The 19,237-nt window shown below is 44.2% G+C and overlaps 1 protein-coding gene across 1 annotated transcript; it reads left to right on the top strand.

The window, feature by feature from the left end:
- Positions 1 to 241: 241 nt before the first annotated feature.
- LOC121573875 (BRCA1-associated protein) lies at positions 242 to 17,105 on the top strand. Its single transcript, XM_041886242.1, has 13 exons — positions 242 to 603; positions 2,218 to 2,379; positions 2,636 to 2,879; positions 9,992 to 10,181; positions 10,318 to 10,431; positions 10,531 to 10,679; positions 10,946 to 11,021; positions 11,327 to 11,465; positions 15,137 to 15,246; positions 15,384 to 15,473; positions 15,635 to 15,738; positions 15,947 to 16,086; positions 16,764 to 17,105. Exons 1-13 carry the CDS (start codon positions 525 to 527, stop codon positions 16,979 to 16,981), a joined length of 1,815 nt encoding a protein of 604 aa, XP_041742176.1. The 5' UTR covers positions 242 to 524; the 3' UTR covers positions 16,982 to 17,105.
- Positions 17,106 to 19,237: the final 2,132 nt, after the last annotated feature.

Below are 19,237 nucleotides of genomic sequence, written 5' to 3' on the forward strand. Positions count from 1 at the left end.
AAAAGCCCTCATGCAAAAAAGGGGCATAATTTTAGCAGAATAGATTGATCCATTTCACATTGCATTACTCAAAAGTTCTAGGCAATATCCATTTTATTGTAGTATTTATTTTTTACAGTCACTTCCAGGGCCTGGCCCTATGTGGTATCTGGCCCCCAGGTAAGGGCTGACATGCTGACCTGGGCAATTATATATTTTTCGTCATGATGTCAATCTAGTAACCCGGAAGAGGTTTGTAACAGGGGTCAGATCGAATTTCGTAAGTAAATTGGTGAACTGGAAAATCAATAATTTATGGAAATGTGATATCGTATTTTGAGGTAAGACGGTGGTATGTGGGCTCGTTAGAACGTCGTTATATTAGCTAGCTAGTGTTTCGTTAAACGTCATTTGTCCCTCTTTTTAGCCAGGCATTTGGCTTGCTAACGTTAGATGCTAGCTCGCTAGGTTAACTTGCTAGCTAGCTGTTATCCAGTCTTTGTTTTGTTTTTTCGTCGAGGAGAATCGTCATTATTTCATAACACATGAGTGTGTCACTGGTCGTTATCCGTCTGGAGCTCGCAGACCAGTCTCTTTCTCCACAGGATTTCCAATACACCGCTGGTGAGTTTAATTATTTCAGTTTTAATACTGAAGTCATCATCTTGCTAGCTACTAGCAGCAGCTAGATATATAGCCAATTTAAGTAGTCCGCAGTGACGTATGGTGTTTGTTTTTGCACTCTTCCTCACAGGAGTATTATTTTATAGACAACTAGCTAGCTAGCCTAATACATTTAATATTATGTGAAGCAGGCAATAATAACTAAGTACTTCCGAGTCACGGATTTTCGGAAATCCTTCAGAATAAGAGTTCCGTCCTGTATACGTTGTAAATTAATAATTAGGGTGAAAATGATGTCAAATGTGCACAATTATTGATATAGTTTATACTAACATACAAATAATAATTAAAAGTTAATTTTTTTCAAGTCTGAATGGTCAACAATTATTTTTGTGTGTGTACTCCTATCATTTATTGGACCATACACAATTTTCTTTACATTGTGTCCAGTAAAAGGGTCCATTCTACTCAGGAGCACTTGTAGTTTCCAAATCCAAAGAGTTTACACCCAGAGGAGCGTTGCTGCTAATTTTGCGGACCTTAAGAGTGGCCAATCAATTTAAACCCAATCTTTACTTTTTTTCACATTGGAAATACATATTGCTCTTCTTACAATTTTCTGTAGGTTGCGTCGCAATAAAGTGTGTGTGTGTGTGTGTGTGTGTGTGGGGGGGGGGTCCATTCTACTCAGTAGCACTTCTACTTTCCAAATCCACTGAGTTTACAGCCAGAGGAGCGCCAATCAGCTTTAATCCAATAGTTTTTTCATATTGGACATGCAAAAATAGAAGATTCGATTTAAGCTGATTGGCCACTCTTTTAAGGGCCGCAGTGACGCTCCTCGGAGTGTAAACTCTGTGGATTTGGAAACGAGAAGTGCTCCTGAGTAGAATTGGACCCCCCCTTGTACTGCGACACAATGTACAGACAATTGTGTACGGTGCAATATGTATGTCCAGTATGAAAAAACAATTGGATTTAAGCCACTCTTTAAGGTCCGCAAAATGAGCAGCAACGCTCCTCTGGGTGTAAACTCTGTGGATTTCGAAACTAGAGGTGCTCCTGAGTAGAATGGATCCCCCTTTTTACTGCGACAAAATGTAAAGAAAATTGCGTACGGTGCAATAAATGATAGGCGTACACACATAAAAACATTGTTGACCATTTAGGCTTGAAAAAATAAACAAATACATCATATTTCTTATATAAATACTTTTAATTATTATTTGTATAATAACTAGTATAAAATATATCGATAATTGTGCACATTTTCATCCTAATTATTAATTTACAAAAGTATACAGGACATGATTCTTATTCTGAAGGATTCCAAAAAATCTGTGACCTGGAAGTACATAGTTATTCTTGCCAGCTTCACAGCGGTAGAACATAGAGCAGCGGAATAATTCAGTTTGAGGAGTCAGGCAACAGCATCAGAGCAAGTCACTCCCTCCTCTTACCAGCAGAGACCTGCTCAGGTTACTGTTTCTGGAACACATTTGTATGAGTAATTCAGCAATGATGGCAATAGGTATTGTATTGATCCAGAAGTTGATGCTTTGTGTTTGCCTATTCACCCTCTTTCTCTCCCCCTCTTGCTCTCTGGCCCTGTAGTTGAGGATATGTCAGAGGAGGATTTGCAGGAGAAAGCTCTGGGCTCAGCCAGGCTCTCTCTGAGTGGGAAGACAGAGCTGGAGAGAGCAGCAGTCCTACAACAGCACATCGGCAGCAGAGCCATGGGAGACATGGTCATCGAGACCTTCGCACCCAACCTTGGTAAGAATCAGGGTGTATAGCTATATGGATGACATATTTAATTAATGTGATGCTGTACACGAACCAATGCATTATTATTTGTTGGCATGTAATAATACTAATACATGTGGTGTGTGTGTGTATAGGGAGATGGTATGTGTTAAAATATTCTGAGATTTCAGAATTACTAACTAAAGAAAATACAGCTGTGGGTATCAATCTCAGTCAGACTTTATAGGAATGGAAACTACTAGAAACCTCAATTTCTCCCCTGTAGATAAAGAAGAGGGTGCGCAGGCCGAGGGACAGGAGGGTGGAGGAGCCCAGCTCCTAGAGTATCAACCAGACGGGAGGGGTCCAACTGAGGACACTACTAAGGAGGGCCCTACGGAGGTCAGTGCCGAGGGCACAGAGGCGGCTCCAGACTCGCCCTCCAAGCAGCTTCCAGACCAGATCTCCTTCTTCAGTGGAAACCCCTCGGTGGAGATAGCCCACGGCATCATGCACCTCTACAAGACCAAGTGAGTCTCTGCTGCTATACACAACACTGAGTACGTTTACATGCAGACTAATAATTATATGTATGTTCCTAAAAACCAATGTGGAGGTGGGAGAGGAGGGACATGAAGCGTGTCACGCGTCAAATAGAACCAAGTTCTATTTTAGCGCCTGGCTACGCAGACGCTCGTTGACGCGCCCTAGCAGTTTGGATGAAATGATTGAATAACATGTATATGTACATTTATTTTGCAACGCGAGCAGTGTGGTCAGCATGTTGCTGTGAGAGAGTGTCTGGCCAAGGTCTGTTGAGGAAGGTGAACAGGTCATTTGTAAACATCATGGAGACCGGGTAGAGAGTAACTGCTACCAGAACGCTCGACCGCAAAGACAACATTCTAGTCGTCCGTTTGTTCAGAACCTAACAGTGCTCATTGAGTCTGAACCCATTGGCTTTATATTTCCATTCAGTAGGCTTGGGCGGTATCCAGATTGGGATATTCTGTAATATCGGCACTGAACACAAGGGGCGCTATTTTCAAAAGGTTAGCAATGCTAACAAGTACATGTAAAATCCCATAGCGAATGCTAGCTACATGCTAAACAGCGGATTGCGAACATTTTATACAGTCTCTGACAAACTATTTGCAGGACAGACTTCCCAGCTCATGAAGTTATACAAGTAACTAAAAAAGGCTACTCAGTTTGCTGCACACTCAAAATAAATATTAGACAGCAAGGCTCTTGATCCAGGAGAAGCTTGATTTTGCAAGCTAACCAGCTAGATAACTACTAAGTTAGCAAACCAAATGCACAACTACAGAGCATTTAGCACATTTTAAACAGTTAACTTAATAGTTACAATATCTAGCTGGCAAACAATTAGTTGTGAATTCCATACTGTAACTATGGTACCAAGATGGCGTAGCAGTGCGGTCGTGTACTCTGTAGTGTGTCCGTGTAAATAGCCTTTTTTTTATTTTTTTTGTCTTTTTCGTATATATTTCTCAATCTCACTTTTCATCTTTCAACTAAATATACTTTCCTGCAACCCACCTCACCCAATGTGGAACGGATTCTATTATTTCTTATACCTTTTTATCTTGAACCTCTGGCTGAAGCTAGCCAGCTAACTAGCTACTTGCTATTACATTGTCCGTGGCCTGCACTACCTACCAGCCACCTCTAGCCTGGACAATTATCGGCCAGTCTGCACAGTCTGCACAGAGCGCTATCGACCCAGAACATATCAGATTTTCTGCCGGAATCACTGAATCACTGGACCTTAACACCGGATCATCGCAACTAGCTAGCTGCAACCGAATGGATGTTGTTGTTGGCTAATCAACCCCTGTCCCGAAGCAAGCACCAGTTAGCCTTGAGCTAGCCTCGAGCCAGGCCCATCTCCCGGCTATCTACCTCTCTGTCAACCGGACGGGACCTCCTAGTGTCGACACGGAGCCCCGCTGATCCATCACGACTGGTCTGCCGACGTGATCGTCTGATGCGGTTTCAACAGGCTTTCCGTTGCGACAACCATGAAGATCCATCTGCTAGCCCCGGCCCGCTAGCACACGCAATCAATAGCCGTGCCTCCTGCTCGCCTGTGCCGTAGCAGCCATCGAACTGCTCCCAGACTCACCTATTGCTGTTCACTGGACCTTATGATCACTCAGCTACACAGCTGATGCCTGCTGGACTGTTCCTTTACACGGTACCCCATCCTGTTTATCTGTCCTGTTTATCTGTTTAGCCTCAGTCCAAACTTTCGTCGCCATTACCAGTTGTTGTCTTAGCTCTCTTGAATAACACCTGTGATTGCTTTATGCCTCTCTCCCATGTCAATATGCCTTGCCTACTGCTGTTTCGGTTAGTTCTTATTATACAATTTCATTGTAGAGCCCTCAGTCCCGCTCAACCTGCCTCAGATAGCTCCTTTGTCCCACCCCCCATACACGCGGAGACCGGCTCAATTGGTGCCTCCAGTGATGCTATCGCTTTCATCGTTACCCAACGCTTAGGTTTACCTCCACTGTACTCATATCCTTCCATATCCTTGTCTGTACATAATGCCCTGAATCTATTCTACAACGCCCGGAAATCTGCCCCTTTTATTCTCTGTACCCAACGCACTAGAAGACCAGTTCTTAAAGCCTTTAGCCGTATCCTTATTCCTCTCCTCCTCTGTTCATCTGGTGATGTAGAGGTTAACCAAGGCCCTGTAGCCCCCAGTATCACTCCTACTCCCCAGGCGCTATCATTTGCTGACTTCTGTAACCGTAAAAGCCTTGGTTTCTTGCATGTTAACATCAGAAGCCTCCTCCCTAAGTTTGAGTTATTCACTGCGTTAGCACACTCCGCAAACCCTGATGTTCTAGCAGTGTCTGAATCCTGGCTTAGGAAGGCCACCAAAAACTCTGAAATGTCCATCCCCAACTACAACATTTTCCATCTAGATAGAACTGCCAAAGGGGGCAGAGTTGCAATCTACTGTAGAGATAGCCTACAGAGCTCTATCATACTATCCAGGTCTGTGCCCAAACAGTTTGAGCTTCTACTTCTAAAAATCCACCTTTCCAGAAATAAGTCTCTCACTGTTGCCGCTTGCTACAGACCCCCCTCAGCCCCCAGCTGTGCTCTGGACACCATATGTGATTTGATTGCTCCCCATCTATCCTCAGAGTTCGTACTGCTTGGTGACCTAAACTGGGATATGCTTAACACCCCGGCCGCCCTACAATCTAAACTAGATGTCCTCAATCTCACACAAATTATCAAGGAACCTACCAGGTACAACCATAAATCCGTAAACATGGGCACCCTCATAGATATCATCCTGACTAATTTACCCTCTAAATACACCTCCGCTGTCTTCAACCAGGATCTCAGCGATCACTGCCTCATTGCCTGCGTCCGTAATGGGTCCGCGGTCAAACGACCACCCCTCATCACTGTCAAACGCTCCCTAAAACACTTCAGCGAGGAGGCCTTTCTAATTGACCTGGCCCGGGTATCCTGGATGGATACTGCCCTTGACCAGCACAAAAACATCCTGTGGCGTACTGCATTAGCATCGAACAGCCCCCGCGATATGCAACTTTTCAGGGAAGTCAGGAACCAATATACACAATCAGTTAGGAAAGCAAAGGCTAGCTTTTTCAAACAGAAATTTGCATCCTGTAGCACTAACTCCAAAGTGTTTTTTTTTTTTGTTTGTTTGTTTAGCAGACGCTCTTATCCAGAGCGACTTACAGTTAGTGAGTGCATACATTTTCATACTGGCCCCCCGTGGGAAACTAACCCACAACCGTGGCGTTGCAAGCGCCATGCTCTACCAACTGAGCTACAGGGGTTCATGGAGAATAAGAGCACCTCCTCCCAGCTGCCCACTGCACTGAGGCTAGGAAACACTGTCACCACTCATAAATCTACGATAATCGAGAATTTCAATAAGCATTTTGCTACGGCTGGCCATGCTTTCCACCTGGCTACCCCTACCCCGGCCACCAGCTCTGCACCCTCCGCTGCAACTTGCCCACTTCTGCCACGCTCAAGGTCCTAAACGATATTATAACCGCGATCGATAAAAGACTGTCCAGCCGTCTTCATCGACGTGGCCAAGGCTTTCGACTCTTTCAATCACCGCATTCTTATCGGCAGACTAAATAGCCTTGGTTTCTCAAATTACTGCCTCGCCTGGTTCACCAACTACTTCTCAGAGTTCAATGTGTCAAATCGGAGGGCCTGTTGTCTGGACCTCTGGCAGTCTCTATGGGGGTGCCACAGGGTTCAATTCTCGGGCCGACTCTATTCTCTGTGTATATCAATGATGTCGCTCTTGCTGCTGGTGACTCTCAGATCCACCTCTACGCAGACGACACCATTTTGTATACATCTGGCCCTTCATTAGACACTGTGTTAATAAACCTCCAAATGAGCTTCAATGCCATACAACACTCCTTCCGTAGCCTCCAACTGCTCTTAAACGCTATTAAAACTAAATGCATGCTCTTCAATCGAACGCTGCTTGCACCCGCCCACCCGACTAGAATCACTACTCTCGGCGGGTCTGACTTAGAATATGTGGACAACTACAAATACCTAGGTGTCTGGTTAGACCGTAAACTCTCCTTCCAGACTCACATTAAGCATCTCCAATCCAAAGTTAAATCTAGAATCAGCTTCCTATTTCGCAACAAAGCCTCCTTCACTCATGCTGCCAAACATGCCCTCGTAAAACTGACTATCCTACCGATCCTTGACTTCGGCGATGTCATTTACAAAATAGCCTCCAACACTCTAATCAGCAAATTGGATGTAGTCTATCACAGTGCCATCCGTTTTGTCACCAAAGCCCCATATACTACCCACCATTGTGACCTGTACGCTCTCGTTGGCTGGCCCTCATTACATATTAGTCGCCAAACCCACTGGCTCCAGGCCATCTATAAATCACTGCTAGGCAAATCCCCGCCTTATCTTAGCTCATTGGTCACCATAGCAACACCCACCCGTAGTATGCGCTCCAGCAGGTATATCTCACTGGTCATCCCCAAAGCCAACACCTCCTTTGGCCGCCATTCCTTCCAGTTCTCTGCTGCTAATGACTGGAACGAACTGCAAAAATCTCTGAAGCTGGAGACTCTTATCTCCCTCACTAACTTTAAGCATCAGTTGTCAGAGCAGCTTACCAATCACTGCACCTGTACACAGCCCATCTGTAATTAGCCCATCCAACTACCTCATCACCATATTGTTATTTATTTTGCTCATTTGCACCCAAGTATCTCTTTTTGCACATCATCTTCTGCACATCTATCACTCCAGTGTTAATACTAAATTGTAATTATTTTGCACTATGGCCTATTTATTGCCTTACCTCCATAACTTACTACATTTGCACACACTGTATATAGATTTTCTATTGTGTTATTGACTGTATGTTTTGTTTATCCCATATGTAACTCTGTGTTGTTGTTGTTTTTATCGCACTGCTTTGCTTTATCTTGGCCAGGTCGCAGTTGTAAATGAGAACTTGTTCTCAACTGGCTTACCTGGTTAAATAAAGGTGAAATATATATATATTAGGGCTGTGAAAAATAGCGCGTTAACGACGTTAATTAGTTGTTTGCTGTTAATTACGTCAATTTTTTAAACGCATTTCACGCATGCGCAGTGTGACAAATTATTCAGGTCAGGAAAGTGGTTGGGAGCTAGAGGCGAGATGGAGCAAGGTGAGCAAAGTGGGCCTATTGACGGATTCAAATATAAAAAGAATGATGATGGTACAGTTAACAAGTACAAGGTTATTTGCAAGATTTGTAAGAAGGAGTTTCAATTTCACCGGAGCTGTTCAAGCTTGGAAGTACCATGTCAACGCCAAACATGCGTTTGCTGGGCCGTCAGATTCTGTCATCGCAGCCCTGGACAATCAGGAGCACAAACTCGTTTTGCCGACCGCAGCAGAGTGGGATAAACTGCAGAGGCTGGAGACACTTCTAGAGCCATGCAGGTAAATCAGTCTGTAACTTATCAAATAACATCGCTTTGATTATTTTCTGGAATGAATTAAACCAAGTCAAATATCAATAACATGTATCTATGTAAAAAATAATGATGATGATAATAATAATAATAATAATAATAATAATATGTTGATAACCACTGTTCTAATAATACACTGTCTCTGTGTGCATGTGTGTGTTTGTGTGCGTAGGTATGTAACTGAGCTCCTGGGTGGAGAGGCCTATGTCTCCTGTTCTGTGGTACTACCTTCTCTCTGCCACTTGCGTCTCAAGATGGAAGCCTGTGATGAGGACCCTGCATATGTGGTGAGATTCAAGACCGGGTTCAAGGAGGACCTAGCATCCCGTCAAGAACAGCTCAACAATGCATGGCTCCAGATTGCTACAGTTTTGGATCCTCGTTTCAAAGACTTGAAATGCCTGCCCAAGACAGACAGGGAAGAGGTGTGGACCACACTTGAAGGGATGCTGCAACAAGAATCACCCAGAAGGTCTTCACAGACACATGATGATGGGCCACCCAGGAAGAAAATCAGCCTTCTGCAAATGGGCTCAGATTCAGAATCAGAAGATGAAGAGGTCCAACCTGCCATACAGAGGTACAGAGCAGAGCCCACCATTAAATTGGAGGACTGCCCCTTGAGGTGGTGGGCATCTCATTCAGGAGCCCATGAGAAGCTGGCCTCACTAGCTCACAAATATCTAGCCACTCCTGCAACCACTGTTCCCTGTGAACGACTTTTCTCAGTTGCAGGTCACATTGTGAACAAGAAAAGGTCAGCTTTACTTTCAGAAAATGTGAACAAGTTAGTTTGCCTCAGCAACTGGCTGAAAGATGATGAAGCTCAGTAGATTTGAAAGGTGATGTTCAAACAAAAAGACCAGTTTCAGTGCAACATGTTATAGTAGTTAGCAACTGGATTTTTGAGCAACTGGATTAAAGAATGGAGGAAAAGGTAAAAGATTGTTCTTTGGTTTGATTTAAAAGTTTTATTGAAAATGTTTTTTTCCACAGATGACTCAAATTGTGCAAAAATGTGGTAGGTCACTGTTATGATTTGACTACATTTATTGCTTTCTGTTCAATTGAATACTGTAAATTGTACATCCTGGTTAAGAGGAATGCCAAAGAGGAAGTGATGGAACATTACAAAGACAAATATTATGGTGTGTAGTATGTTTCAGCTTGATTTAAAACACCATTATTTGGCTGTGTTAATAAACAGACATAATATGAAAATTATGTATCTGTGTCCTGTTATTTATCTTTTGGTATGCATTTCAGAAAAAAAATGGTTAGGATTCAGGTGTAATTGCAAATAGTGATTAATCATGATTAATCCACTGAAAATTCTGATTAATTTGATTAAAAATTTTAATCATTTGACAGCCCTAATATATATATAATTTTTTTTAATGGTTGAAAAACCATCTGTGGCTATTTTCAAATATCCCCCGGAATACGTTATATCGCCCAAGCCTACCATGCAGTAGACATTCTTTACTATATCCAGAGCGACTAGAGTATACCAAAGATATTATAGTTCATTGAAAAGATTTCTCACTGGCATTATGAGACAATTTAGTTTCTCCTGACTGTCCCGTCGCAGCAAGATGACATCACTGACGGAGGACATGCGTCGCAGTGCCATGCTGTGTATCCTGACGGTCCCCTCCACCATGACAAGTCACGACCTCATGAAGTTTGTGGCACCATTTTATGATGTCATGGAGCACATGAAGATCATACGAGACTCCACCCCTAACCAGTACATGGTGCTGATCAAGTTTAGTAGCCAGGTGAGATTAGTAAGACCATAGAACACTACTGTTGTTGTATCTGAAGGTCTGCTTATAAACTGTTTATAATTATTCACATTATTACTCGGTCTCTCTCTGTCTGTCTCTGTCTCCGTCTACCCCTTTCTCTCTCCAGGCTGATGCAGATAGTTTCTACACAGCGTGTAATGGCCGTACTTTCAACTCCATAGAGGATGCAGTCTGTCAGCTGGTCTATGTGGAGAGAGCTGAGGTCATCAAGTCTGAGCAGGTACAGTATGTACACCAGTACCTCTAATGACTGTCTGAGCAGTGCACCCGAGGACATAGGTTTTAATCATTTCTCTCTGTTTCTGTCTCTCTCCCTCAGGGCGCCAGTCTTCCAGTGATGGAGCTGACAGAGCTTCCTAAGTGTACCGTGTGTCTGGAGAGGATGGACGAGTCAGTGAATGGGGTTCTCACTACACTCTGTAACCACAGCTTCCACAGCCTGTGTCTGCAACGCTGGGAGGACGCCTCGTGAGTATATACCAGCACATACACACACACTTCAACCTGATTCGACTCACAGCATGACCCTGTGTTCATTTCTCCATCCTCCCTCTCTCTGGTCAGTGGATGACCGTCATGTGCTGCTGTTTTAGTCCTTTTGTGGCACAACATTTGAGCAAAATGGCATTGTGTTTTAGCATGGGGACAATAGAAGTGGTACTGTGCATTTGGTGTTTTCATGTGTGTGCATGTGTAAAGGTGTTGACTGGAGTGTACTGACTGTTCTGTTCCAGGTGTCCTGTGTGTCGGTACTGTCAGACCCCAGAGCCTGTAGAGGAGAACAAGTGCTTTGAATGTGGAGTACAGGAGGTAAACATTATTTACACACTAAAATCAACACTACATACATTTGCAGACATCTACAGGAACTCGTTTACAGTTGCTAATGTTTTCCCTCCTACGCCCCTCCCCCTGGCTAATGTTTTCCCTCCTACGCCCCTCCCCCAGGCTAATGTTTTCCCTTCTACGCCCCTCCCCCTGGCTAATGTTTTCCCTCCTACGCCCCTCCCCCTGGCTAATGTTTTCCCTCCTACGCCCCTCCCCCTGGCTAATGTTTTCCCTCCTACGCCCCTCCCCCTGGCTAATGTTTTCCCTCCTACGCCCCTCCACCCCAGAACCTTTGGATCTGTCTGATCTGTGGTCATATCGGCTGTGGTCGCTACGTCAGTCGTCATGCCTACAAACACTTTGAGGAGACGCAACACACGTACGCCATGCAGCTCACTAACCACCGTGTCTGGGACTATGCTGGAGGTACAGGAGACTGTGGAGGGCTAGGGGCAAGAGTACAGGCTTCTGTCTCTATATATAAACTCCAATGTATATAAAACGGGGATGTGACAAATATACAATTACATTTTAGTCATTTAGCAGACGCTCTTATCCAGAGCGACGTACATGAGCAATTAGGGTTAATTTCCTTGCTCAAGGGCACAGACAGATTTTTCACCTAGTCGGCTCTGGGATTCGAACCAGCAACCTTTCGGTTACTGGCCCAACACTCTTAACCGCTAGGCTACCTGCCGCCAAATCTATAATTGTTCTTAACATTTAAAGTCACATTTACATTATTATTTTTTTTTTTCAACGCTAAGAAAAAATATTTAAATGACTTGAATTCACAATTCAGATATGATCCTGCGTATGACTGCTAGGGGGGAAATGCAGTTCAATCTATTGCAGTCCTGGCTACCTACCAGACAGCACTCACCTTACTGCTGTCCCCCACCCACTCAGCAACGATGGTAGTTAATGCCGTTTTAGGTTCTCTGCACATATAATTATGGCGCCGGAGGAGATGGCTGCCGTTCTATTGTGTGTGTTTTTTCGCAACTTATTTTGTACATTATGTTTCTGCCACCGTCTCTTATGACCGAAAAAAGCTTCTGGATATCAAAACAGTGATTACTCACATCGTACTGGACGAAGATTTTTTCTTTAACGAGTCGGACACAAAGGATTTACTTCAGACACCGGACAAGGCCCAAATCCCCGTCATTCGCATGAAGAAGAGACAGAGATATAGGGGTCGTAGGTCGGGGTGCCTTGTAAGAATCCGACGGCGAGTGGGTAACCCGCCTCTACCATCAGTCCTATTAGCCAACGTGCAATCATTGGCTAATAAACTGGATGAGCTCCGATCAAGACTATCCTACCAACGGGACATTCAAAACTGTAATATGTTTCACCGAGTCGTGGCTGAACAACGACATGGATAACATACATCTGGCTGTGTTTTCCGTGCATCGGCATGATAGAACAGCTGCCTCCGGTAAGACAAGGGGTGGCGGTCTGTGTCTATTTGTCAATAACAGCTGATGCACAAAATCTAATATTAATGAAGTCTCAAGGTTTTGCTCGCCTGAGGTAGAGTATTTCATGACAAGCTGTAGACCACACTATTTACCAAGATAGTTTTCATCTATATTTTTCGTAGCTGTCTATTTACCACCACAAACAGATTCTGGCACTAAGACCGCACTCAACAAGCTGTATAAGGCCATAAGCAAACAAGAAAATGCTCACCCAGAGGCGGCACTCCTAGACTTTAATGCAGGGAAACTTAAATCATTTTTACCTCATTTCTACCGGCATGTTATATGTGTAACCAGAGGGAAAAAAACTCTAGACCACCAAAGCTCATCACTAAGCTAAGGACCTTGGGACTAAACACCTCCCTCTGCAACTGGATCCTGGACTTCCTGACGGGCCGCCCCCAGGTGGTAAGGGTAGGTAACAACACATCTGCCACGCTGACCCTCAACACGGGGGCCCCTCAGGGGTGACTGCTCAGTCCCCTCCTGTACTCCCTGTTCACCCATGACTGCATGGCCAAGCACGACTCCAACACCATCATTAAGTTTGCAGACAACACAACAGTGGTAGGCCTGATCACCGACAACGATAAGACGGCCTATAGGGAGGAGGTCAGAGACCTGGCAGTGTGGTGCCAGGACAAAACAACCTCTCCCTCAACGTGATCAAGACAAAGGAGATGATCATGGACTACAGGAAAAGGAGGGCCGAGCACGCCCCCATTCTCATCGACGGGGCAGTAGTGGAGCAGGTTGAGAGCTTCAAGTTTCTTGGTGTCCACATCACCAACGAACTGTCATGCTCCAAACACACCAAGACAGTCGTGAAGAGTGCACAACAACACCTATTCTCCCTCAGGAGACTGAAAAGATTTGGCACAGGTCCTCAGATCCTCAAAAAGTTCTACAGCTGCACCATCGAGAGCATCCTGACTGGTTGCATCACCGCCTGGTATGGCAACTGCTCGGCCTCCGACTGCAAGGCACTACAGAGGGTAGTGCGTACGGCCCAGTACATCACTGGGGCCAAGCTTCCTGCCATCCAGGACCTCTGTACCAGGCAGTGTCAGAGGAAGGCCCTAAAAATTGCCAAACACTCCAGCCACCTTAGTCCTAGACTGTTCTCTCTGCTACCGCACGGAAAACGGTACCGGAGCACCAAGTCTAGTTCCAAAAGGCTTATTAACAGCTTCTAACCCCAAGCCAAAAGACTCCTGAACAGCTAACCAAATGGCTACCCGGACTATTTACATTGACCCCCTACTCTCTGTTATTATCTATGCATAGTCACTTTACTTCTACCTACATGTAAATATTACCTCAATTACCTCGACTAACATCTGCCCCTGCACATTGACTCTGTACCGGTACCCCCTGTATATAGCCTCTTTACTGTTATTTTATTGTTGCTCTTTAATTATGTTATTTTTCAATGTTCTTATTTTTTTCATTGTATTTATTGTTTACTGAAGTTTATTTAGTAAATACTTTCTTAACACTTATTTTTTCATAAAACTGCATTGTTGGTTAAGGGCTTGTAAGTAAGCATTTCACTGTAAGGTCTACACCTGCTGTATTCGGCGCATGTGACAAATACAATTTGATTTGATGTGTCGCACTTCTCATCAATGTGATGGCTCGTTGCAGTGACGTATGACAGCGTGTTCATAGACGTCCAACAATATGTTGTTAATACCACAGATGGTGTTTGAGAGCTCGCGCTTTGTACTTGCGGAGCAATCATTGTACAATTTCGTCACGGTTTTTTCGACATTGCATCTTGTAGTCTGGTTCTAGATATGCCATCAGGGCAGTGAAGCCGATATCCTCTACCATTGACAATGGCTGCATATCAATTGCAATAATTTCTGTAATCAGCGCTGTGATTTTCTCACTCCGTCCCTTTTAGATGGTTAAGCATGGCACCTGTACTGCCACTGTAGCTCAATTGCACCTTGCAAAGTTTGTATTTATTTCACCACCTTCTCATTTAACTTTCTCAAAGTATTGCCATACAGGACTTCGCTGACACATTTGGTGCGGCTGTTTCCGGGTTAAGCGAGCAGTGCGGCTTGGCAGGGTCATGGTTCGGAGGACGCATGGCTCTCGACCTTCGCCTCTCCCGAGTCCGTACGGGAGTTGCAGCGATGGGACAAGACTTTAACTAGCAATTGGATATCAAGCAAAAGGGGTAAAAGTACAAAAATAAATAAAAAATAATACAGAACTAAGCTGCTGTCCCTTCCCTGTCTTACTCTGGCATTTTTTTCGAACTGTTAACAACGAAGACAACGTGCGACGCGCTTTATTTCCGCGGCAAATAATTTGAAAGATGCATATCTCCTACTAACGTTACAGCATTGTTGCATTAGGTATCTGTTTAATTTAAATCCCTTTATGATGATGATCGGGACCTGTTAGTGGTAGTTTTGTGATAACTGCACTGTGATTTTCATTTAGTAAAAAACTAAATAAACGTTTTTAGTTTAGGGATTTTTTTCTAAACGTTAACGATCCCAATGTCGTTTAAACGTTCACACCCCTAATATAAAACCTTGTGTGTAGCACTGCAACGGTGTTTGACTGATTGTGTGTGCGTGCGTGTTGTAGATAACTATGTGCACAGGCTGGTGGCCAGTAAGACTGATGGGAAGATGGTTCAGTACGGGTGTGAAGGAGAAACCTGTCAAGAGGAGAAGATAGACGCTCTGCAACTAGAGGTCTGTGTGTGTGTGTGTGTGTGTGTGTGTTTGACTCCATATTTTTCATTCCAAAAGTGTGACAGCTATTAGTTAACATGGCACACTGAATTACAGCAGATATGTCTCAACCAGAATTATGTTTCCTCTTCCTGCAGTACTCTTACCTGCTAACGAGTCAGCTGGAGTCCCAGCGCATTTACTGGGAGAATAAGATTGTTCATCTGGAGAAGGACACAGCGGAGGAGGTAGGATAAGAATCAATGCTGCATGTCTGAAATCATGTCTCTATTTATCCATTCAGCTAAATACCTGATTCTGTGTGTGTGTGTGTGTGTGTGTGTGTGTACACGCATCTGTCCAGCTAAATGCCTGATTCATGTATGCTTGGTGTGTGTGTGTGTTTCAGATCAACAACATGAAGGCAAAGTTTAAGGAGACCATAGATCGCTGTGATAATCTGGAGCGTCGGCTGGGAGAGCTGGCCAAGGACAAACAGAGCATGGACAAGAAGTAGGTGGATCCTCTCACACTGCAGGAAGCTGTCAATCATCCTGACACAGTAGACTGTTAGAATCTGACTGTGGACATAGTCATGTTGTACTGTAGGTTTTTGTAAACTAGTGGGGAGAGAGGTTGTTAACTGCTATTGAAAATCTGGGTGTCTCGGTAGCACCATCTGCATATAGGTACATCTTCCTTGTTCTCTCTCCTCCTCCAGGTATGGTCAGTTGTCGACCCGTGTGACAAAACTTGGTCAGGAGCTGAAAGAGGAACTGGAAATGAACCACTGGCTGAGAGACAATCAGGGTCAGCTACAGGCCCAGCTGGCTGAAGAGGAGCGCAAGGCTAGAGACACTGGTGAGTCAGGGGGAGGGAGAGACTAAAACCTAATTCAGGGTGAGACTGGTGAGACAGGGGAAGGGAGACTAGAATCTAATTCTGGGAAAGGGAGAGACTAGAACCTACTTCTGGGTGAGTCAGTGGGGAGGGAGAGACTAGAACCTAATTCTGGGTGAGTCAGTGGGGAGGGAGAGACTAGAAACTAATTCTGGGCGAGGGAGAGACTAGAACCTAATTCTGGGTAAGACTGGGGCAGGGAGAGACTAAAACCTAATTCTGGGTGAGTCAGGGGGAGGGAGAGACTAGAACTTAATACTGGGTGAGTCGGGAGAGGGAGAGACTAGAACCTAATTCTGGGTGAGATTGGTGAGTCGGGGGGAGGGAGAGACTAGAACCTAATTCTGGGGGAGGGAGAGACTAGAACCTAATTCTGGGTGAGTCAGGGGGCACGAGAGACTATAACCTAATTCTGGGTGGGAGAGACTAGAACCTAATTCTGGGTGAGTTGGGGGGGAGGGAGAGACTAGAACCTAATTCTGGGTGAGTCGGGGTGGGAGTAACCAGAACCTACTTCTGGGTGAGTCGGGGAGACTAGAACCCTCCTTTGTGGACATAGTCTCTATCTGGGAGTTAAATGGATGACAACATTTCATCTTATCTCCTTGATGCCTTTAACCTCTCTCTGTCTCTTTCAGGCAAGCGTAAGGATGGTGTGATAGCAGAGCTCCAGGAGCAGCTGAGAGATGTCATGTTTTATCTGGAGACCCAGCAGCAGATAGAAGGTCTGCCTCCAGAGACCAGGACTGAGATACAGGAAGGACACATCAACATCGGCGCAGCTGCCACTCCCGCCTCAGGACCCTCCACCGCCATAGGCCGAGGCCGCAGGGGGCGGTCAAAAAGGGGGAAGTAGGAAGTAGAGAAGACACAACCAGGAAGTGGAGTGAGGAAGAGATGTCGGTCATCACTAGTTACCACAGCCACAAAGTCATAAACCCCAGCTATTTCTACAATTTATCTTCTTAAAATGTGATTTTAAACCTGATTTTAAAATGTGATTTTAACCCTAGCCTTAACCACACTGCTAACCTTTACCTAACCATAACCTTAAATTAATTTACATTAATTTTCTATGATATAGCCAATTTTGACTTTGCGCCTGTGGTAACTAGTGGAAGCCAGAGATGTCAGATGCCTGAAGTGACCCACCAAAATGACATTATTAAAGTGTGTGAGTGCGTGTTTGCGCAATTGTGTGCGTGTGTGCAAGTGTGTTTGTGCTTTGCAAAAGGACTTTGGCTCCTTAGACACTATTCAAAGAGGATTTGGTTTTAAATATACTTAAGTATCAAAAGTCAATGGAATTGCTAAAATGTACTTAAGTATCAAAAGTAAAAGTAAAAACCATTTCAAATTCCTTATATTAAGCGAACCAGACTGACGGCACAATTTTTGTTTATTTTTATTGACGGATAGCCAGCGGCACACTCCAACACTCAGACATAATTTACGAACTAAGCATTTGTGTTTAGTGAGTCCACCAGATCAGAGGCAGTAGGGATGACCAGGGATGCTCTCTTGATAAGAGTGTGAATTGGACCATTTTCCTGTCAAAATGTAACGAGTACTTTGGGTGTCAGGGAAAATGTATGGAGTAAAAAGTACAATATTTTCTTTAGGAATGTAGTGAAGTAAAAGTTGGCAAAAATATAAATAGTTAAGTAAAGTACAGATACCCCCAAAAACTACTTCAAATCAAATCAAATCAAATCAAATTTTATTGGTCACATGCGCCGAATACAACAGGTGCAGACATTACAGTGAAATGCTTACTTACAGCCCTTAACCAACAGTGCATTTATTTTAAACAAAAAAGTAAGAATAAAACAACAACAAAAAAGTGTTGAGAAAAAAAAGCAGAAGTAAAATAAAGTGACAGTAGGGAGGCTATATATACAATAAAATAAAGTGACAGTAGGGAGGCTATATATACAGGGGGTACCGTTGCATAGTCAATGTGCGGGGGCACCGGGTAGTTGAGGTAATATGTACATGTGGGTAGAGTTAAAGTGACTATGCATAAATACTTAACAGAGTAGCAGCAGCGTAAAAAGGATGGGGTGGGGGGGCAGTGCAAATAGTCCGGGTAGCCATGATTAGCTGTTCAGGAGTCTTATGGCTTGGGGGTAGAAGCTGTTGAGAAGTCTTTTGGACCTAGACTTGGCACTCCGGTACCGCTTGCCGTGCGGTAGCAGAGAGAACAGTCTATGACTAGGGTGACTGGAGTCTTTGACAATTTTGAGGGCCTTCCTCTGACACCGCCTGGTATAGAGGTCCTGGATGGCAGGGAGCTTTGCCCCAGTGATGTACTGGGCCGTACGCACTACCCTCTGTAGTGCCTTGCGGTCAGAGGCCAAGCAGTTGCCATACCAGGCGGTGATGCAACCAGTCAGGATGCTCTCGATGGTGCAGCTGTAGAATTTTTTGAGGATCTGAGGACCCATGCCAAATCTTTTTAGTCTCCTGAGGGGGAATAGGCTTTGTCGTGCCCTCTTCACGACTGTCTTGGTGTGTTTGGACCATGATAGTTCGTTGGTGATGTGGACACCAAGGAACTTGAAGCTCTCAACCTGTTCCACTACAGTAGTACTGTAGTACTTTAAAGTATTTTTACTTACAGTTGAAGTCGGAAGTTTACATACACTTAGGTTGGAGTCATTAAAACTCGTTTTTCAACCACTCCACAAATTTATTTTTAACAAACTATAGTTTTGGCAAGTCGGTTAGGTCATCTAATTTGTGCATGACACAAGTCCTTTTTCCAACAATTGTTTACAGACAGATTATTTCACTTATAATTCACTGTATCACAATTCCAGTGGGTCAGAAGTTTACATACACTAAATTGACTGCCTTTAAACAGCTTGGAAAATTCCAGAAAATGATGTCATGACTTTAGAAGCTTCTGATAGGCTAATTGACATCATTTGAGTCAATTGGAGGTGTACCTGTGGATGTATTTCAAGGCCTACCTTCAAACTCAGTGCCTCTTTGCTTGACATCATGGGAAAATCAAAAGAAATCGGCTAAGACCTCAGAAAAAACATTGTAGACCTCCACAAGTCTGGTTCATCCTTGGGAGCAATTTCCAAACGCCTGAAGGTACCAC

Source organism: Coregonus clupeaformis, chromosome 9 (assembly GCF_020615455.1).
Source record: "Coregonus clupeaformis isolate EN_2021a chromosome 9, ASM2061545v1, whole genome shotgun sequence".
Lineage (NCBI taxonomy): Eukaryota > Metazoa > Chordata > Actinopteri > Salmoniformes > Salmonidae > Coregonus > Coregonus clupeaformis.

What these genes read in the sequence shown, in the direction of transcription:
- LOC121573875 (XM_041886242.1), top strand. Translation starts at nt 525, where the DNA reads ATGAGTGTGTCACTGGTCGTTATCCGTCTGGAGCTCGCAGACCAGTCT. An exon ending in ATGCACCTCTACAAGACCAA is followed by an intron (nt 2,880 to 9,991) that starts GTGAGTCTCTGC and finishes GTCCCGTCGCAG; the next exon opens with CAAGATGACATCACTGACGG. An exon ending in TGTCTGGGACTATGCTGGAG is followed by an intron (nt 11,466 to 15,136) that starts GTACAGGAGACT and finishes TGCGTGTTGTAG; the next exon opens with ATAACTATGTGCACAGGCTG.